This window comes from Branchiostoma lanceolatum, chromosome 13 (assembly GCF_035083965.1).
Source record: "Branchiostoma lanceolatum isolate klBraLanc5 chromosome 13, klBraLanc5.hap2, whole genome shotgun sequence".
Lineage (NCBI taxonomy): Eukaryota > Metazoa > Chordata > Leptocardii > Amphioxiformes > Branchiostomatidae > Branchiostoma > Branchiostoma lanceolatum.
In genome coordinates this window covers 8,627,078-8,642,721 of record NC_089734.1, presented here as the reverse complement: position 1 = coordinate 8,642,721, position 15,644 = coordinate 8,627,078, and the positions used below count along the sequence as shown (strand labels likewise).

General features: G+C 41.0%; 1 protein-coding gene across 1 annotated transcript; it reads right to left on the bottom strand.

Moving 5' to 3' along the window:
* Positions 1 to 1,803: 1,803 nt before the first annotated feature.
* On the bottom strand, positions 1,804 to 15,431 carry LOC136447226 (G-protein coupled receptor 54-like). The gene is made up of 4 exons (XM_066445944.1): positions 15,111 to 15,431; positions 10,617 to 10,752; positions 9,364 to 9,697; positions 1,804 to 1,969 (listed from the first exon to the last, which is right to left on the bottom strand). The coding sequence occupies exons 1-4, from the start codon at positions 15,429 to 15,431 to the stop codon at positions 1,804 to 1,806; spliced, it is 957 nt and encodes a 318-aa protein (XP_066302041.1).
* Between the last annotated feature and the right edge of the window lie 213 nt (positions 15,432 to 15,644).

Genomic DNA, 15,644 nt, shown 5'->3' with positions numbered 1-15,644 from the left:
AAGGATGCTGTGTAATCCAAAATGTCGTCTGCACTGTGACATTACAGGATCATGTTGCCCTTCATGTGTTTTTTTTTTACACCAAACGCGCATGTAATCTACCCTACCTCCTACCGCTTCTTTAAGTCCTGGTTACACATCATATGGCCGGATCAATGGCCTAGTGGGTAGAGTGTTCGCCTTGCACGCGGTAGGTCGTGAGTTCATTCCCCGGCCGGGTCATACCAAAGACTCTAAAAATGGCACATACTGCTTTCTCTGCTTAGCACTCAGCATTTGGGAAAGAGTATGGCAGTTAAACACACACCACCAGTGGACTAGCCCCCTACTGTAGTGATTGCACAAAGTTGTGTGGCCCAAGGGCTACTGAGACGGAGATGGGCGTCGCCCTATGCACCATCGGTGTGGGAAGGAACTTTGACTTTTTACACATCATAGCCGAACACGGCCTCCCGACCTTCCCCCAACCAAGGTTGGGAGTGGTTCGGGAGCTAGGTCGGCGGTGGTCGGCTGGTAGTTGGGCAGAACGTTTTGAAATGTTCCAAACATTCTGCTGTTAACGAGAGGTCTGGAATGGGTTGGCTGTTGGTTGGCTGTTGGTTGGTTGGTGGGTGGCTGGTGGTTGGCTGGTGGCTGGCTGGTGGTTGGCTGGTGGTTGGCTGGTAGTTGGGAGTAAGTCAGCAGTGGTCAGGTTGCGTTTGGGAGTCAAATTTGACTCTTAATCTGAAAGTGGTCAGCCTGCTCCCGATCTACCACAAACCTTGGTTGGCTAGTGGTAGGGAATCACGTTCGGCTATAGAGAGAGAACTTTATTGCACGACAATTGTACACGGCATAAAGTATGGCAACGACTCCTAAACATAATACAAAATAGAAGTATAGACTAAAACTTAACATCCTAATATACGTTTTTTTTATATAGTGTTATAATAGAAAGGGGCTAATCATTAGTTTCTGTATTTTTTTCTAATGACAAAGCAGTTGTTCAAATATTTACGTATTTTTGCATTGTGGGGGTTGTTGCATTATATATACTCAAAACAGTCTGTAGCTATATGTAACCAGGGCTTTAAGGACGGAATATTGGCGTTATATCCATCAGTCTGTGTTTCTTGTGAAAAAACACCCTTTTACGTGGACTGTCCAGTATACACGTTACGTGGCGTGTTTACGATTTGTCGTGGCCAACAATAAAAGGCCCACCTGTACAGGCTAATCATAAACTGGCGTCTAGAAATGAAAACCCATGTTGCATCAGGAATGTTTCATTTCTGCACCTCCAACGGCTATTGTGTCACGTCGCAGACGTAATTACTTCACCCTCGTTGCCATGGAAATGCAAGATTGGCGGGAGACTATCTTATGTTTATATCATACACGTTTGTTTTGTGTTTTTTTTTTCGTTCGCTCATTTTGAACAGAGTCAACGTAAATTTTGTAAATCAAACTATCCACCTTTCTGTGAATATACGGAGGACCACAGCATAGTATACTGTGCAAGGTCCGGTCGCTATCCTACGTGACCTGAGATAACCTAAGCATGACCGGACGTTGAATAACATGCTGTATTCCTCCAAGTATTTGCAGAATAGCATTTGTTCCCAGCCCACCAAGGCTAACCCTCGGGGGTGTATGCGTAAGACTAACCCTCGGGGGTGTATGCAAAAGGTCTTGGTTTCATCCTTGACAAGAACCTTACACTCCAAGAACAAGTCACCTCTACGTACTGTGACAAAAGCATCACGCAGACTGCACTACCTGAGGCTTCTGTCCAAGCAAGGGACCAGCGTTTCTGACTTAGTCCTAGTTAACCTGTCCCTTGTACGCCCAGTTCTTGAATACGGGCATGTCCTCCTTGTTGGGTGCAGCAAGGAACAGGAACGCCAACGGGAGCGAGTCCAACGGCGAGCTCTTCGCGTCATCAGCCGAGCAGGCCGGCGTGATGTGCCTGAACCACCCACCCTCAAGTCTAGGCGCGAGGATACCGCTGTCAAACTTTTCAAACAAATGCTCCAAGATGACCACCCCCTACACGATCACGTCCCCCCCTGTAGATCCGCAGCTACTGAAAGGTCACTCCGGAACAAACACAATATCTCTACCCCCCCAGCAAGAACCAAAAGATTACAGAACTCTTTGCTACATCATGACAATCAGTTTGCACAACAATCAGTAAAACCTAATGTGCAATAATGGGCACTTGTTATTTCAGTGATGAACGTTTGGATGTATATATTGATATATTGTATATTTTATATAGGTGTTCTCTATTTTATTGTAAATATCATCGCCATGTTATGACTGTAAGTTTTTGATATTTGAATAAAGAAAAGAAAGAAATATGGATAGTTCGCTTTACAAAATTTGTTGTTGACTACGTTTATTTGTAGCACCTTTATCTCGTTCTCCACACAGATTGAACCACTCATCCCAGCTGCCCATGGTTAAAGCACTAAGAGGTAACCAGATGAAGTTAAACTTAGTCAAACAACAGGATTATTCAAGTACGTAATTTGTGAGATTCGTGCGCCACAGCTGTCAAAATGCAATTGATCTAGACGAGTACAAAGCAACTTGGGGTTATCAATTACTTTTCAAGCTCTTATGTAGGTTGAGGAAAATTAGTTTGTTTTTGGCTGGAGGAAAATCATGATTGATATCGTGCCAGGATAAATAAACGCTACACTCTTGACGGTGAATGAAGATGTCCTGATTTGTGGAGCGCGTCGTCAACATAAACAGGCCGTTGTCACCATGGCGGACTTGTTTACGGCCCCAGTTGAGTTGCGAAGTTGAACATCAGCTATGTTTTCATTCAACACTCAAGAATTGCCTTCTCCAGCATACATCACCTTAAATGGGGCATTGAATAAGTCTTAAGTCATTGAGGAACATATTTGTTATGATGGGAAACTATCGATTGACAAAGTGAAGATGTACGCAACAGCAAAGTCACCTTCAGAACCGCTCTACCTTCACCCTTCTAACAAGCTGATGGCTGTCAAGTGGCATAAACTTTAAGCAAAATGAACCAATTCTCAAGCGTCACAGTCTTGTAAATTGAAGCATAGATATTTAAAAGTTAAAATCCTCCCACACCATTATTGATGTATAGGGCGGTGCCCATCTCCGTTTCATAGCCCTGGGCCACACTGTGGTGCAATCACTGTAGTAGGGGGCTAGTCCACTGGCAGTGAAGGGTGTTTAACTTCCAAACTGTTTCAGAAGTATGTACCATTTTTAAAGTATAGATATAACACCACCCGAAGCATAGATATAACACAACAAATGTCCATTCCATACCACACACATGTTCAGTCCTCGGGTTCCGAACTTCATCAGCAGCAGGATGCACCACACCTTTACCCGTCAACCTTTCCACCCTGCTAGTCTCCGGTTACACCATCTTCCCAATCAAATCCTGCCTCTCTACTGTATTCAACACAGTGACACAAACAAGCAGGTGAAAACCAATACCTTCGTTTTACCAGAGGTAAGAAGTTGAACATGTCCTTAGATGGGACACTAGCATCAAGTTTTAAATCTTTGCAGCAATATGTCAGTTGATTGTAGAACAAGGAGTTCCAAATATCTGTATCTGTATCTATATTACCAGTATAACCGCCATTCGGCGTAACACACAAGCTTCAATATCAATTAAGAAAGCTCCTTCGGGTCGTATATATCAGATTATGTCATTTTTGCTACTTCCAATTGCCTTTTCATCGTACATCGCGAAGTCAAGTGACTATCTTCTAAACTCCTGGTGGTACTTAAGTTTGCCAAAACTTTATCAATGGAACTTCCAAGGTCTCCACTTGATGTGAGGAGTCCTACAATTCCCATCCGAAGCGCACTTAAAGTAGAGTGATTCGTACATGCAAGATTCAAGAGGATGATAATCATAAGCTAACACATCCAAATGCGTGACTTCAAACATTAGCCTGGAATCCAAACATTGCATATCTAAAGAAAATAAATGATGTGTTTGTCTGTATTGTGTCACAATACGATGGAATTGAAACTGATCGAGGAACATAGCAGACAAATTGATGGCAATGCTGTGAAATGAAAAAGAAAGGGTTCATTAAAGAGAAGTATTGTTAGACGAACCGAACAGCACATTCTTCACCTATGTTTTCAACATTACGCATTCCTCCTGCCACTTAGCAATTGATTAAAGGACCTGGCACTTGACAAATGCTGGAGTCGATAATGTAGATGAATGTAAAGTACAAGAACACTTCAACATTGCCATCTATTGCCTACTGCTCATTAAACTGTGAACTTCAGAGGATCATAAGATAGTTTGCCCTTCATAAGTACCCTGAAAGCTGATGACTTTGTAAGTTCTGCAGTCCTTCAGGCAGGCTTTTGACTTCATGATGACCTCTTAAGATGGCCTTGGGGATTCATAACGAGGTTTTAAGTAGCTTAAAGGTAGGCCGTAAAGACGTTCCCCCTTCTACACACTCAATTTTTCCCGTGCGAGGATCGAACTCACGGCCTTCAGATTGTGAGACTCTCGCGCTTCCAACCGAGGCTGTTAAAATCATCAAAATGTAAGCCTCTGTTCGCCCGGAGATGGCCAGTATAGAAGTTCTGAACATGCTATGGTCATGAATTTTCAGTGGTAGATAGCTCTTGGGAGGAAAAGTATGTTGTGTAGGTTTGGGCAACCTAACGGCTTTGAAACTGCACGAGCCGATTAAGTACACGAGGACATAATCAGACATAAATCATGCGAATGAGGGCCTCATTAAAATAGTTTATGAGGAAACGCTACAATAGCCTTCTTTGCTAAGATAAGACTTTCATGCTTTGAACAGCTTGTGTTATTTGGGTAAATTGCATAATTTATGCAAAATAGGTCCGTATTTGCATAATAAATGGGAAACATTTATGACCATTTATGATATGCCAATGGAAAAGGCTAACATCAGTCGGCGAAGGTCGTGGAACTCTAGTTTCCAAAAAGGAGTTGTAAGACAGCTATGACACGGATTCACAGTAAAGGGATATCTGACCTAGTTAAAAAGACAAACAAATAATTGAATACAGGCTTTACATGTATAACAGAAACCAACCGTTGAATGAATGGGTTAGGACAATCTCTGAATAGCATTCCTTTGATACACAATGTCTAGGGCTACACATAGTCGGAAGGTGAGCTGGTATGATGTATTTAAATCTGACAAATTCACGTCTTCGAGGGGAGCTCAAATTGTGATTTCTAAACAAATTTAGTGCAGAATATGCCCTGATTCTAGGGACAACTTAACCTCAATGAACGACGACCATAAGCAATACTAGCAATTATTTAATAGACAATGTCCAGGGCTACATATAGTCTGAAGTCTGAAGTATTTCAGGTTTTTTTTACCCCTGCCACCATTGTTTGATCCTTACAGACATTTGCTCTTAAAAGGACCAAGGGAATAACTGCATAAATCATTACAGAGTAAACTAGAGTTCCACGACCTCATACCTTCGCCAAATGATTTTAACCTTTATGACTGACGTATGAGGAGTGTTTCTCATCAATTATAAATCATACCAGTTGATTGTCTTAAATATAACTTATCCAAAGTATGAACTTAACAAATTATGAGCTTAACAAAGAAGGTGATGCTAATATCGATCATCAATTATGCAAATGAGGCCCTTATTAACATAATTTGATTCAACGATGCTCACATTACTTCCCGATGCCACAAAAAAGTATCAAATGTATGAAATTGTCGTCATTTGCCAGTGTGGAATAATACAAGGTAGTCATTAAGAATGCAAATTAGGCCCACATTTGCATATTTTCTATCTATTAACAGCCCTCTCTTCCTCAGTTACAATTTGAATAGTCATATCATGGAACAAACCGGATTTTCAAAATTTACTCATTAATTATGCAATTAGAATCTGATTTGCATAATTCTCGTCCAATCATACCAAGCATCACACAAGCTATCCACATACCAAAAATCATGACCATCCATCAAGGCCATCTTGTTATAGTATTTTCTCATTAGTTATGCAAATCAGGTCTTCATTTGCATAATTCATATAAATTGATATTTCTCTCTTCCTCAGGTACATATGTCACATGTTTCAGAGTCCTATCATGGAATTTGGCGGATGTATAAACTTTCCTCATTAATTATGCAAATTAGATACTGATTTGCATAAGAAGTATCTAATCATGTACATCATCACTCAAGCTGTCTACTTACCAAAAATCATTACCATCCATCAAGCCCTTCTTGAGTTATTCCCTTTCAAAGTCAGACGCAAAACCTGCTCCTGCAGTTCCAAAAAAGCCGCTAGGGGGCCCAAACCCGTACCACTTACTCTCTGTCCAAAGATCTATGTACCACTCAAAAATCAGTGCCATAGCATGTCCAGAACACGAGATATCAAAACAGGAAGTTCCGCTGCAGTACCGTTAGAAGCCACTAGGGGGCCCAAAATCTAATCGTTTTCAGGTCTCATCAAGACCTACCAACATACCAAATATCAAAACAATCCATCAAGGCGTTCTTTAGTTATTCTGGTCCACTACAGACAAACAGACAAACAAACAAACAGACAAACGCTACCCTCTGCATAACCTTCTCGGCGAAGGTAATGAACACAGTTTGAAATTATACTTTTTACCTAGTAACGTTACTTGAAAAAATCGAGGTATTGTTTTGGGTATGTCTGTCTACCTGTCTGTCTGTCTATCTCTGTCCGCTTTTGTTTTCTGGTTTCCGGACATTTGTCGTGAGCATAACTTAAGACCCAATTGATGGGTTGTGATGACATTTGGTATGTAGGTAGGTCTTGGGAAGACATAGGTCACGATCAATTTTTGGCACCCTTGTGTGTGACCTTAGTAATCCAGCAGAACTTCAGGTTTATGTATCTTTTGTCCTGGACATACTATGGTCTTTAGTTTTTGGTGGCAGATAGTAATTAGTGGCAGATAGCCTATGGTGTAAGGATTAAGTATTTTAGGCTTGGGCCCCCTAGCAGCTTATTCTGAAACCACAGAGGCATTTTTGTTAAAATCTTTCAACATAATTATGTTGAACATATAAACAATCAACAAAGTTGAACAACGGATTTCCATGATATTCGGTAAGTAGGTAGCTTAGATAGAGATATACACAATGAAATGCAAATGATGAATTATTTTGCATAAACATTTTTTAGATTCCAGTGTTTTCCATAATAGAACCATAATACATGTAACGTTTGTAATTTATGGCAGATACCAGTAATGCAAATAAAGCCATACTTTGCAATCAACATCGTGACACGTGTACGTTAGTTGTAACTATGCATAGATTATGTAAATGTTAAAGTCATTTGCATAATCAAAATATTACTTGGAGGCATGAGGTCTCCGAACTCTTGTTTACCTTCTATTTCTTATATTCGACACTGAGGAATCGTCTCCAACCCATAGTGAATGACCACACATTGACGGCAAACATCACAAAAGTGGATTTTCCAACTTTATTCAAATGATTAAAACGAATTACAGACTACATGACAAAAACCGTACGTCACGTAAGATTGAAAACCCCTTTCAATGTTACAAAAAGACAAACTAGAACGGATCATATCCAAACTTGTACACGAGTTATTCTACTGCACAACAAATCTGGCTAGTTTTATATGCCGAATGCCATTACTATATACCATACTTTTGTCCGTCCGCCTGTGTCAGCAAATGCCATTTTGATCCATGTCATTGTATCACATATTAGCTCGCACAATAAGTATAACAGGGCATGTGAATGTGATAGATCTTCGGACTACTCTACCTTTTCCATAGAGTTTACAAGGATACTGATACAAATGATAACATGTGGTGCTACATGTACAAACATCGTATCACTTATTTACATTCATTTTTTACAAGTGAAGAAATAAACTCAAACATCTGCAATCTAGACATATATCTTAAACAAAGACATCTAATTATTATTAGGATACTTGGGAAGTTCTGAACACAGGTTCGAAGAAGATGTCACATCAAATCCTGCTAAGTAAAAAGCAACTCAACGTCAAAAACATCTATGAAAACTCTCAACTGATATATATATGTACAACGCTTCAGAAGCAAGTGTGAATGAAAAAGGCCTGAGATTGTATGAATATGACCTTCATGCTGTTGTGCCTAGTATGATCTTATATTTGCCACTTCCTGATTAAGTAAACCCTTGGATCAGCCTTAAGAGAATAATGATCTTTAATTTCAAGTGGTACTGATTACATCTACTGCACATCATTCAAAAGTAAAAGACTTGCTTATTTACATGTATTTACATAGTATATCGACAGCAAAGCAGCCTCATTTCTTCCTGATAGAAAAAGTCGTTTCTTTTTCTGTCTTTTTGTCTTTCCTTCAAACCTGCGCATCGTGGTAAACTGTGTCCAGATTCAACTGTAGCGAGGATGACATTTTCATGACTATGATGACTTGCAGGGGCTCCCTTGGAAATCAGTTACTTAGTTAACTGAAGGGACTACCCTAAAGATTCATAGATAAATAAATTAAACTGAATGCATATGACTGCCCAACAAAGACAATTTTTGCGCACTCTTACAATCCTTGTCAGGATTTTATGTCAGTTGGCTATTCATGCTTTGAATCCATTATGTTTATGATCATAGAGATGGCATTAGTCAACCGCCATATAAAACTATTTCACTCCAAGGCAGCCTTTTTTTCCTTTAAACGGTGCGAAGAAGAGGAAAATAGATTTTTTGGCGAATATGTTGTATTCATATTCAGCAAAATTGATTTCTTGGCGAATATGTTGTATTCATATTCAGTAAAATTGATTTCTTGGCGAATATGTTGTATTCATATTCATATGAAAAGGCCATTATCTTTAATTCAAATGTATCTGCCAATAACGATTATCTTTTTCGTGGTAAATGCAGCAAATTTAATTGTTATTGGTTATCATCGCAATGTCTGCAAATGGTGACATTCATATCTGTTCATCTGGATCGTAGCATCGCATCGTTACTGCTTTGGTAGATGTGTCTTTGGCATTGAATGTGACAACAACTGGCCTTGCGGTCGACGTTATCGATTTTCCGCGCGACCGTCTGGCCTGTGACTGGGCTAGTCTAGCTGCAGAAGAAGCATGCGATCTTTTCACAGATGCACTCTGATCGGGGTATGGCTGTTGGAAGAAGCATGGGAAGGATAGCTTAATACATCGGCGGTAGTTTTCCCCTAGCAGGGTATACACAAAAGGGTTTACCGCAGAATTTGAATAGCAGAGAATCAGTGCAACGGTTTTCAGCCAGGCGGTTGCTTCTGAAATATTCTGCATATCTGATTGTGCTTTAAACACAGCCCACATGTTAATGACATGATTTGGCAGCCAGCAGACGGCGAAGAGAACCACCACACCCACCACCATGGAGGATGTGCGGCGGGCCTGCTTGGCGTGGACGTCCGCCTTCTGGGCGTGGCTCATGCTGAAGCGGTTGAGGATGCTGCGGACGATGAGGGAACAGCTGAAGGTGCAGAAGACCAGGGGGATGACGTAGGTGATGAGGAAGGTGTACAGCATGTAGCTTCTCTGTGCAGACGGAGTGGGCCAGTTCTCTCGGCAGATCTCCTGAGGGCCGAAGTTGTCGACCTCTTCGAGCTGAAGGTTCAAACCCAGAGGCATAGCAAGTAGGAAGGAACCTAACAGGAGAAGGTAAAGACAACGCAAACCAATCAATTTTAGTTTAGGTAGTTGACTTTGTTTCAAAAGTACTTCATTACGTTTCCTACTACTGTACATAGTGATCATTGATACCAGTGACATAAACATCATATCTCAGAGAAGCAAGTTTGGGAAGGCGAATAAATGGAATAGTTTCTATCAATGAGCATTAGGACGCAATATATTTACCAAGGGTGCTCGATTGAATTCGACAATCCAAGCTTCAAGCAAATATTAGAATGTAAATAATGTCACTGAAGCCGAGTCACACGTTTCAAAGCAATATCTGCTCAATCAAATGTTCCAAAGTCACCAGTGTTATCACTCACATCTATACAAAGGCAGACAATGACGTCAGTGACAGAGTGATTATTGCCATGAGCAATCAGCTACTTGATTAATCTTTTTCATATCAGTTCAGAGACTCATTCATATATGACACTAACGTACTACTTGATTGGATGAGAAAGTATATGCTCTTGCCTTCACAGTTAGACGTCTAGACTGATTCACCGCCAACTGATGAAAGTCAGTGGGCTGTTTCTAAAATTTGACTATCTCTGAATTAAGAGTATATACCTGGATTTCTAACCTTCATTAATTAAGCTTCAATATCACTCTTCAGCGTTCACTGCATAGAGAAAAGAAATCAAACCCAACAACAAATCTTCAGATTAGTGTAAGTTGACGACTTGCATTGTTTATTTCATTATTGTATACTATACTATACTATACCTTATCATTATCATTATCTCCTTTCCTTGTATACTTGCATTTAGCCTTCGGGCATGAATGTGCAATAAACTTATTATTGATAGGATGTAAGTGTTGTTCATTTGGCTCAGTACACCATTGAAGTATTGAGGAGACCAAAAAAAGAAAACAAATCTGCCGTACCGATCCATGTGCATCCGCTGGTAATGGCGGCTACCTTGGGCGTCCGGAAGTTGATGGAGCGGAGCGGGTGAACAATGGCGCAGTAGCGGTCAATACTCAGCACTGCAAGGGTGATGCACGTGGATTGCACTGTTACCTGTGTATCCAATCATAGAAGATATGTTAAAATACATGTTTTTGTTAAAACGATGGAGCATCTCAAAATGTAACGTTGTGATACGCTGCTTCAACCATTTATACAACCAATACTCGACTCAGTCTGCCAAAAGTGCTTCCAATAATGTTATTCATATGTTTAAAGGAATGCAAGATGAAGACACTGAATGACAGTTGAATGACACTAGGTGCTGCCAAGAAAACTGTATTCAAATGCATGAAAAACAGAGAAAATGGTCCTGTTTAAGAGTGTTAATGGGTGTAATAACATTTTATATTACTGGTTTTACGAATCTAAGGTTAATGTAACTAAATGTAGCTAAACTGCTTAGAAGGGTGAAAAAGGCATCCATTTTAGAAAAAAACTGCTAAATTTCAAAGATATTATTTGTTAATGAGATAGCCTAGAGTCTAGCCTTGTTAGTTTTGACCCGCCCCCAACATCCGCTAGCCGGCGGTTTAAAGAATTGTGAAGAAAGCCTCCATTTTCACAACCAAGCTGCTAATTATAAAATTCAAAGACCTTATTTGGTAATGAGATATCCTGGAGTCAAGCTTTGTTGGTTTTGACCCGCTCCAAACATCCGCTAGCCGGCGGCTAGTTAGTTAAAGAATTATGAAGAAGGACTCCATTTTCACAACAAAGCTGCTAATTATTAAATTCAAAGACCTAATTTGGTAATGAGATATCCTGGAGTCAAGCTTTGTTAGCTTTGCTAGGCTGCACGCCTAAAGCGGCCGGTGGTGGTGGCGGTGCTGCAGAAAAAGTGCAAAATTAAAGCTAAACTACTTTAATAATAGTAATAAGAGAAACAACCACATGAACAGAATAAAGATAAAAGCTCCAGGCAAAGGGACAACATCCGCTAGCCGGCAGCTAGTTAGTTTAAGAATGGTGAAGAAGGCCTCCAATTTCACAACCAAGCTGCTAAAATTCAAAGACCTTATTTGGTAATGAGATATCCTGGAGTCCAGCTTTGTTAGTTTTGACCCGCTCCAAACATCCGCTAGCCGGCGGCTAGTTAGTTAAAGAATGGTGAAGAAGACCTTCATTTTCACAACCAAGCTGCCAATTATAAAATTCAAAGATCTTATTTGGTAATGAGTCCAGCCTTGTTAGCTTTGACCTGCTTCCAACATCCGTAAACCGGTAATGAGATCGATCACTCTTGTATTTCTTAAGTTAAAAATCCTGGGATTTACAAAGGTCCAAATGCTTCAATCAACGCTCGCACATCTGCCGTGAAATTGCCGGCTCGCGTGCCAAGCGTACGCCAAGCTTTTTGATCTGAAATATGTACTACAGAAGGAATCACTTCTTTGACTGATAGTGTTCAGTCAGAATGAAGAATTAGGAAACTTCATTTAATTGCCATGCGACGGGGAGAAGCTTTTATCACCGGACTAAAAGTAATCGTCTTCTACTCGACCCAGTGTAGCATATAAGCTAAGCGACTCTTATGTAACAGGCATGTTCGGATGCTTTTCTAGATTTACATTTATTTTATCAAATGATTAGTCTTTTATTTTACGTCTTATAAAATCTTACATTTATCATATGACTCTTACGTAATAGGCATTTTCGAATGCTTTTCTAGATCTAAATTTACTTTATCATATGATTCAGTCTTTGACTTCTTGTCACGTTAGTTACCTTAAGACAATTCCCACTTATTCATAATTGGGCTTACAAAAGCTTGATAAATTGAAAGGAAAGTAAGTGATTTTGCGCGAAGTTATCATTTTGCTCCAAAATTAACGTTGGGTCACAGGGGTCCGCTAGTAATTAGTGAGTCTGTGTAATGCAAACTGCCCGGCCTTTCATGGCCCCTCCCCGTGGCGTAGGATGTTGGGCGGGCAACCAAAGCGGGATTCAATCAGCTGCAGGCTAGTAATTACTATCATATCGCTAAAAGTCACTTTTGGAACGTTGCTGAATACAGTGATCAACAGGTGCTGGAAAGGTGCCTTTACACATAACAAATGTTTCGGATCCATGCATGGAGCACGACATGCACTCACTCACTCTCACTCACTCACTCACTCACTCACTCACTCACTCACTCACTCTCACTCACTCACTCACTCACTCTCACTCACTCACTCACTCACTCACTAACTCACTCACTCACTCACTCTCACTCACTCACTCACTCACTCTCACTCACTCACTCACTCACTAACTCACTCACTCACTCACTCACTCTCACTCACTCACTCACTCACTCACTCACTCACTCACTAACTCACTCACAGCCCCACTTACTCACTCACTCACCCACTCACACCCCCACTTACGCACTCACTCACTCACTCACACCCCCACTCACTCACTCACTCACTCACTCACGCAAACCCCCACTTACTCACTCACTCCCTCACTCACTCACTCACTCACACCTCCACTTACTCACTCACTCACTCACTCACACCCCCACTAACTCACTCACACCCCCACTCACTCACTCACTCACTCACTCACTCACTCACTTAATAATCTCAAATCTATATGCTTTCTCATATGAGTGAGGAAGCGCTTCGTTTTTGTGTTGGGTATATCTTCCTATTGAATGACCGACTTGAAAAGTCTGAATTGAAGATGCAGGCTGCACTCTATTAATGGATTTAAGAAAACTGTGATAACTGTGTACGTAATTGATCTTGAGTCTTGGTGTGTAGCTTGCATAACGCATTGTAGTGACCTTTTCATATCTATATTCTTCGTTTTGCACAGCTGGAAGTAGCATTTTACATAACTCAGTTTGAAAAGCGGAACCAAAATTGGTTTCCAAGCCTTAAGCCACGAATGCAAAGAAACAGAGACCTTCGTTATCACGTTTTACCAGTCGTATATTCAAAGGTTACTGAAGATAAGAACTGACTTGTCTAAGGCTTAACAGTATGATAGGAAAGATAGAAGGTACTCTATACGAAAATCACCTTAATGCATATGGTCACTGGTGTTTTCAGGTGATAGTGAGATTTAGACTAGAATATATATACATTGACATTCTTGCTAATGTTTCAATTCGGTTAAGTAAAGCTTCCTGGACGTCTTGCTGATTTAAGCTTTCGTACTTTTTCATACTTCGGCTCGTTTGAAATGTTACAGCACTAAAAGTCGATCTGCCTGAAACCAGATTGTGAAGTAGGAGGCTTTTAAGGCCCTTTCAGAACAATTTCATACTCTATGTAGTAAGTGTCTGTAAGCTATACCTTTTAAGGAAAGCCGCTCTATGTTTCAAGACCTTGGGCAGGCGTAAAGTATCGATCAACAACTGGAGGAGATTACAAAAAAACTCTCTAGAAAATGTCATGGTCCCGACCTAGATTTTTCCCAGCAGTCTTGGTTATTCATAAGGTGCATGTAGACAGCACGTATCGGGGTCAATGACGGTTACTTAAGCTCCAGGCAAAGGGACAACGGTGCAAGTCTTACATTTCGTTTGAACCTCAAAATGTCCACGATGTGCCAACAGTGAACAGACCGAATTAAACCATACGTGTACGTAAACCCGAAGGTCTCATTCATGTATATGTATCACTCCGAGTGGGAGTACCTAGTACCCAAAAAAGTAAACGACTGTATGCTTATAGCGCTGGGAAATTCCCATTGAGCCGACCCAACTGATCACAAGCGTCAAACTGATGAAAGCTTGTTTGTAACTGAAGCAATGAGCAGGTAAAGTTCGGCAGCCGCGCGCTTGGGCGGACGTGCACAGCCCTAGATTCTGACTGGTGCGGTCGTACGCTAGGAGCGGTTAAGTGCCTCTTGCGGGGAGTAGCTAACCGTGGTTTGTCTTTGCCATTTAAAAAACGACTGGATGCTAAGAGATTGTTGACATTTCATATAGTTTCTTACGACCGCGCCCAAATTTAAGTCTATGGAAAGAAAAAACTAATGAATAAAACCAGACATCTCATCTATCCCAATCTTGTGACATCGGATCTTGCAAAAAACTTTGCCAATGTTTCTAATATCAATGAATGTCCTCGTGTCTTGTATCTTCGAGCAATAATCAGTTCTTCCCTAATCTTCCCTGGAACAATATCTTTATGGAACAAGCTTGTTCGTGACTCCTTCCCTTATGGGTACAACCGAAAGCTTTTCATGTCAAGGATGAACAAACCTCTGTTATCACAATCCAGTTAGCGTAACCCAAAATAGTAGCTCTCAATAAGCCTTGTTTTGTAGTGAATTGAAGTAAATGTAAGATCTAAAAAATTGAATGTTGAAAAAGTACAAAACATAAAGAGGAGACAAAATTTTACTGGCCATTCTTGAAGATCCAGTGCCGTCATTATTGGGATTGACTCAAAAAGCAACAAATTTCTGACCTGCATCATGTAGAAGACGAAGGTGCACATGGTGGAGCCGAAGATCCAGCCGTACGTCAGGTAGTTGATGGTCGTGAAGGGGATGCAGCAGACCAGGAAGGCCAGGTCGGTCACGGCCAGGTTGACGATGTAGTAGTTGGTGACGGTTTTCATCTCGCTGAAGCGGGCCACGATGTAGATAACCAGCGAGTTGCCGACGCCACCGATCAGCAGGATGACTCCGCAGACGGTCGGCATGACGTACGCCACCGCGCCGAGCCCGTAGCCGGTCTGGTTGCCGGCGCTGGCGTTGCCGATGAAATCTTCCGTGAAGTTGTCCATCTTTGTCTCTCTATTACACCTAGGAAAGGTGACAGGCAGAAATAATGACCATGCGGATAGCTAGCCTATATAGCACAACTGGAGCATTAATTCTTAATGAGCACCTTAACACCCACGCGTCATAAATCACCTGATCATGACGAAAGACCAATGTGCGGAATAGCGGACGTAAATAGCTAACACGTATGGCCAAAATTGGAGAAAACAGCTTTT

What these genes read in the sequence shown, in the direction of transcription:
- LOC136447226 (XM_066445944.1), bottom strand. Translation starts at nt 15,431, where the DNA reads ATGGACAACTTCACGGAAGATTTCATCGGCAACGCCAGCGCCGGCAAC. An exon ending in TCGTCTTCTACATGATGCAG is followed by an intron (nt 10,753 to 15,110) that starts GTCAGAAATTTG and finishes TTGGATACACAG; the next exon opens with GTAACAGTGCAATCCACGTG. An exon ending in CCAAATCATGTCATTAACAT is followed by an intron (nt 1,970 to 9,363) that starts GTGGGCTGTGTT and finishes CCTCGCGCCTAG; the next exon opens with ACTTGAGGGTGGGTGGTTCA.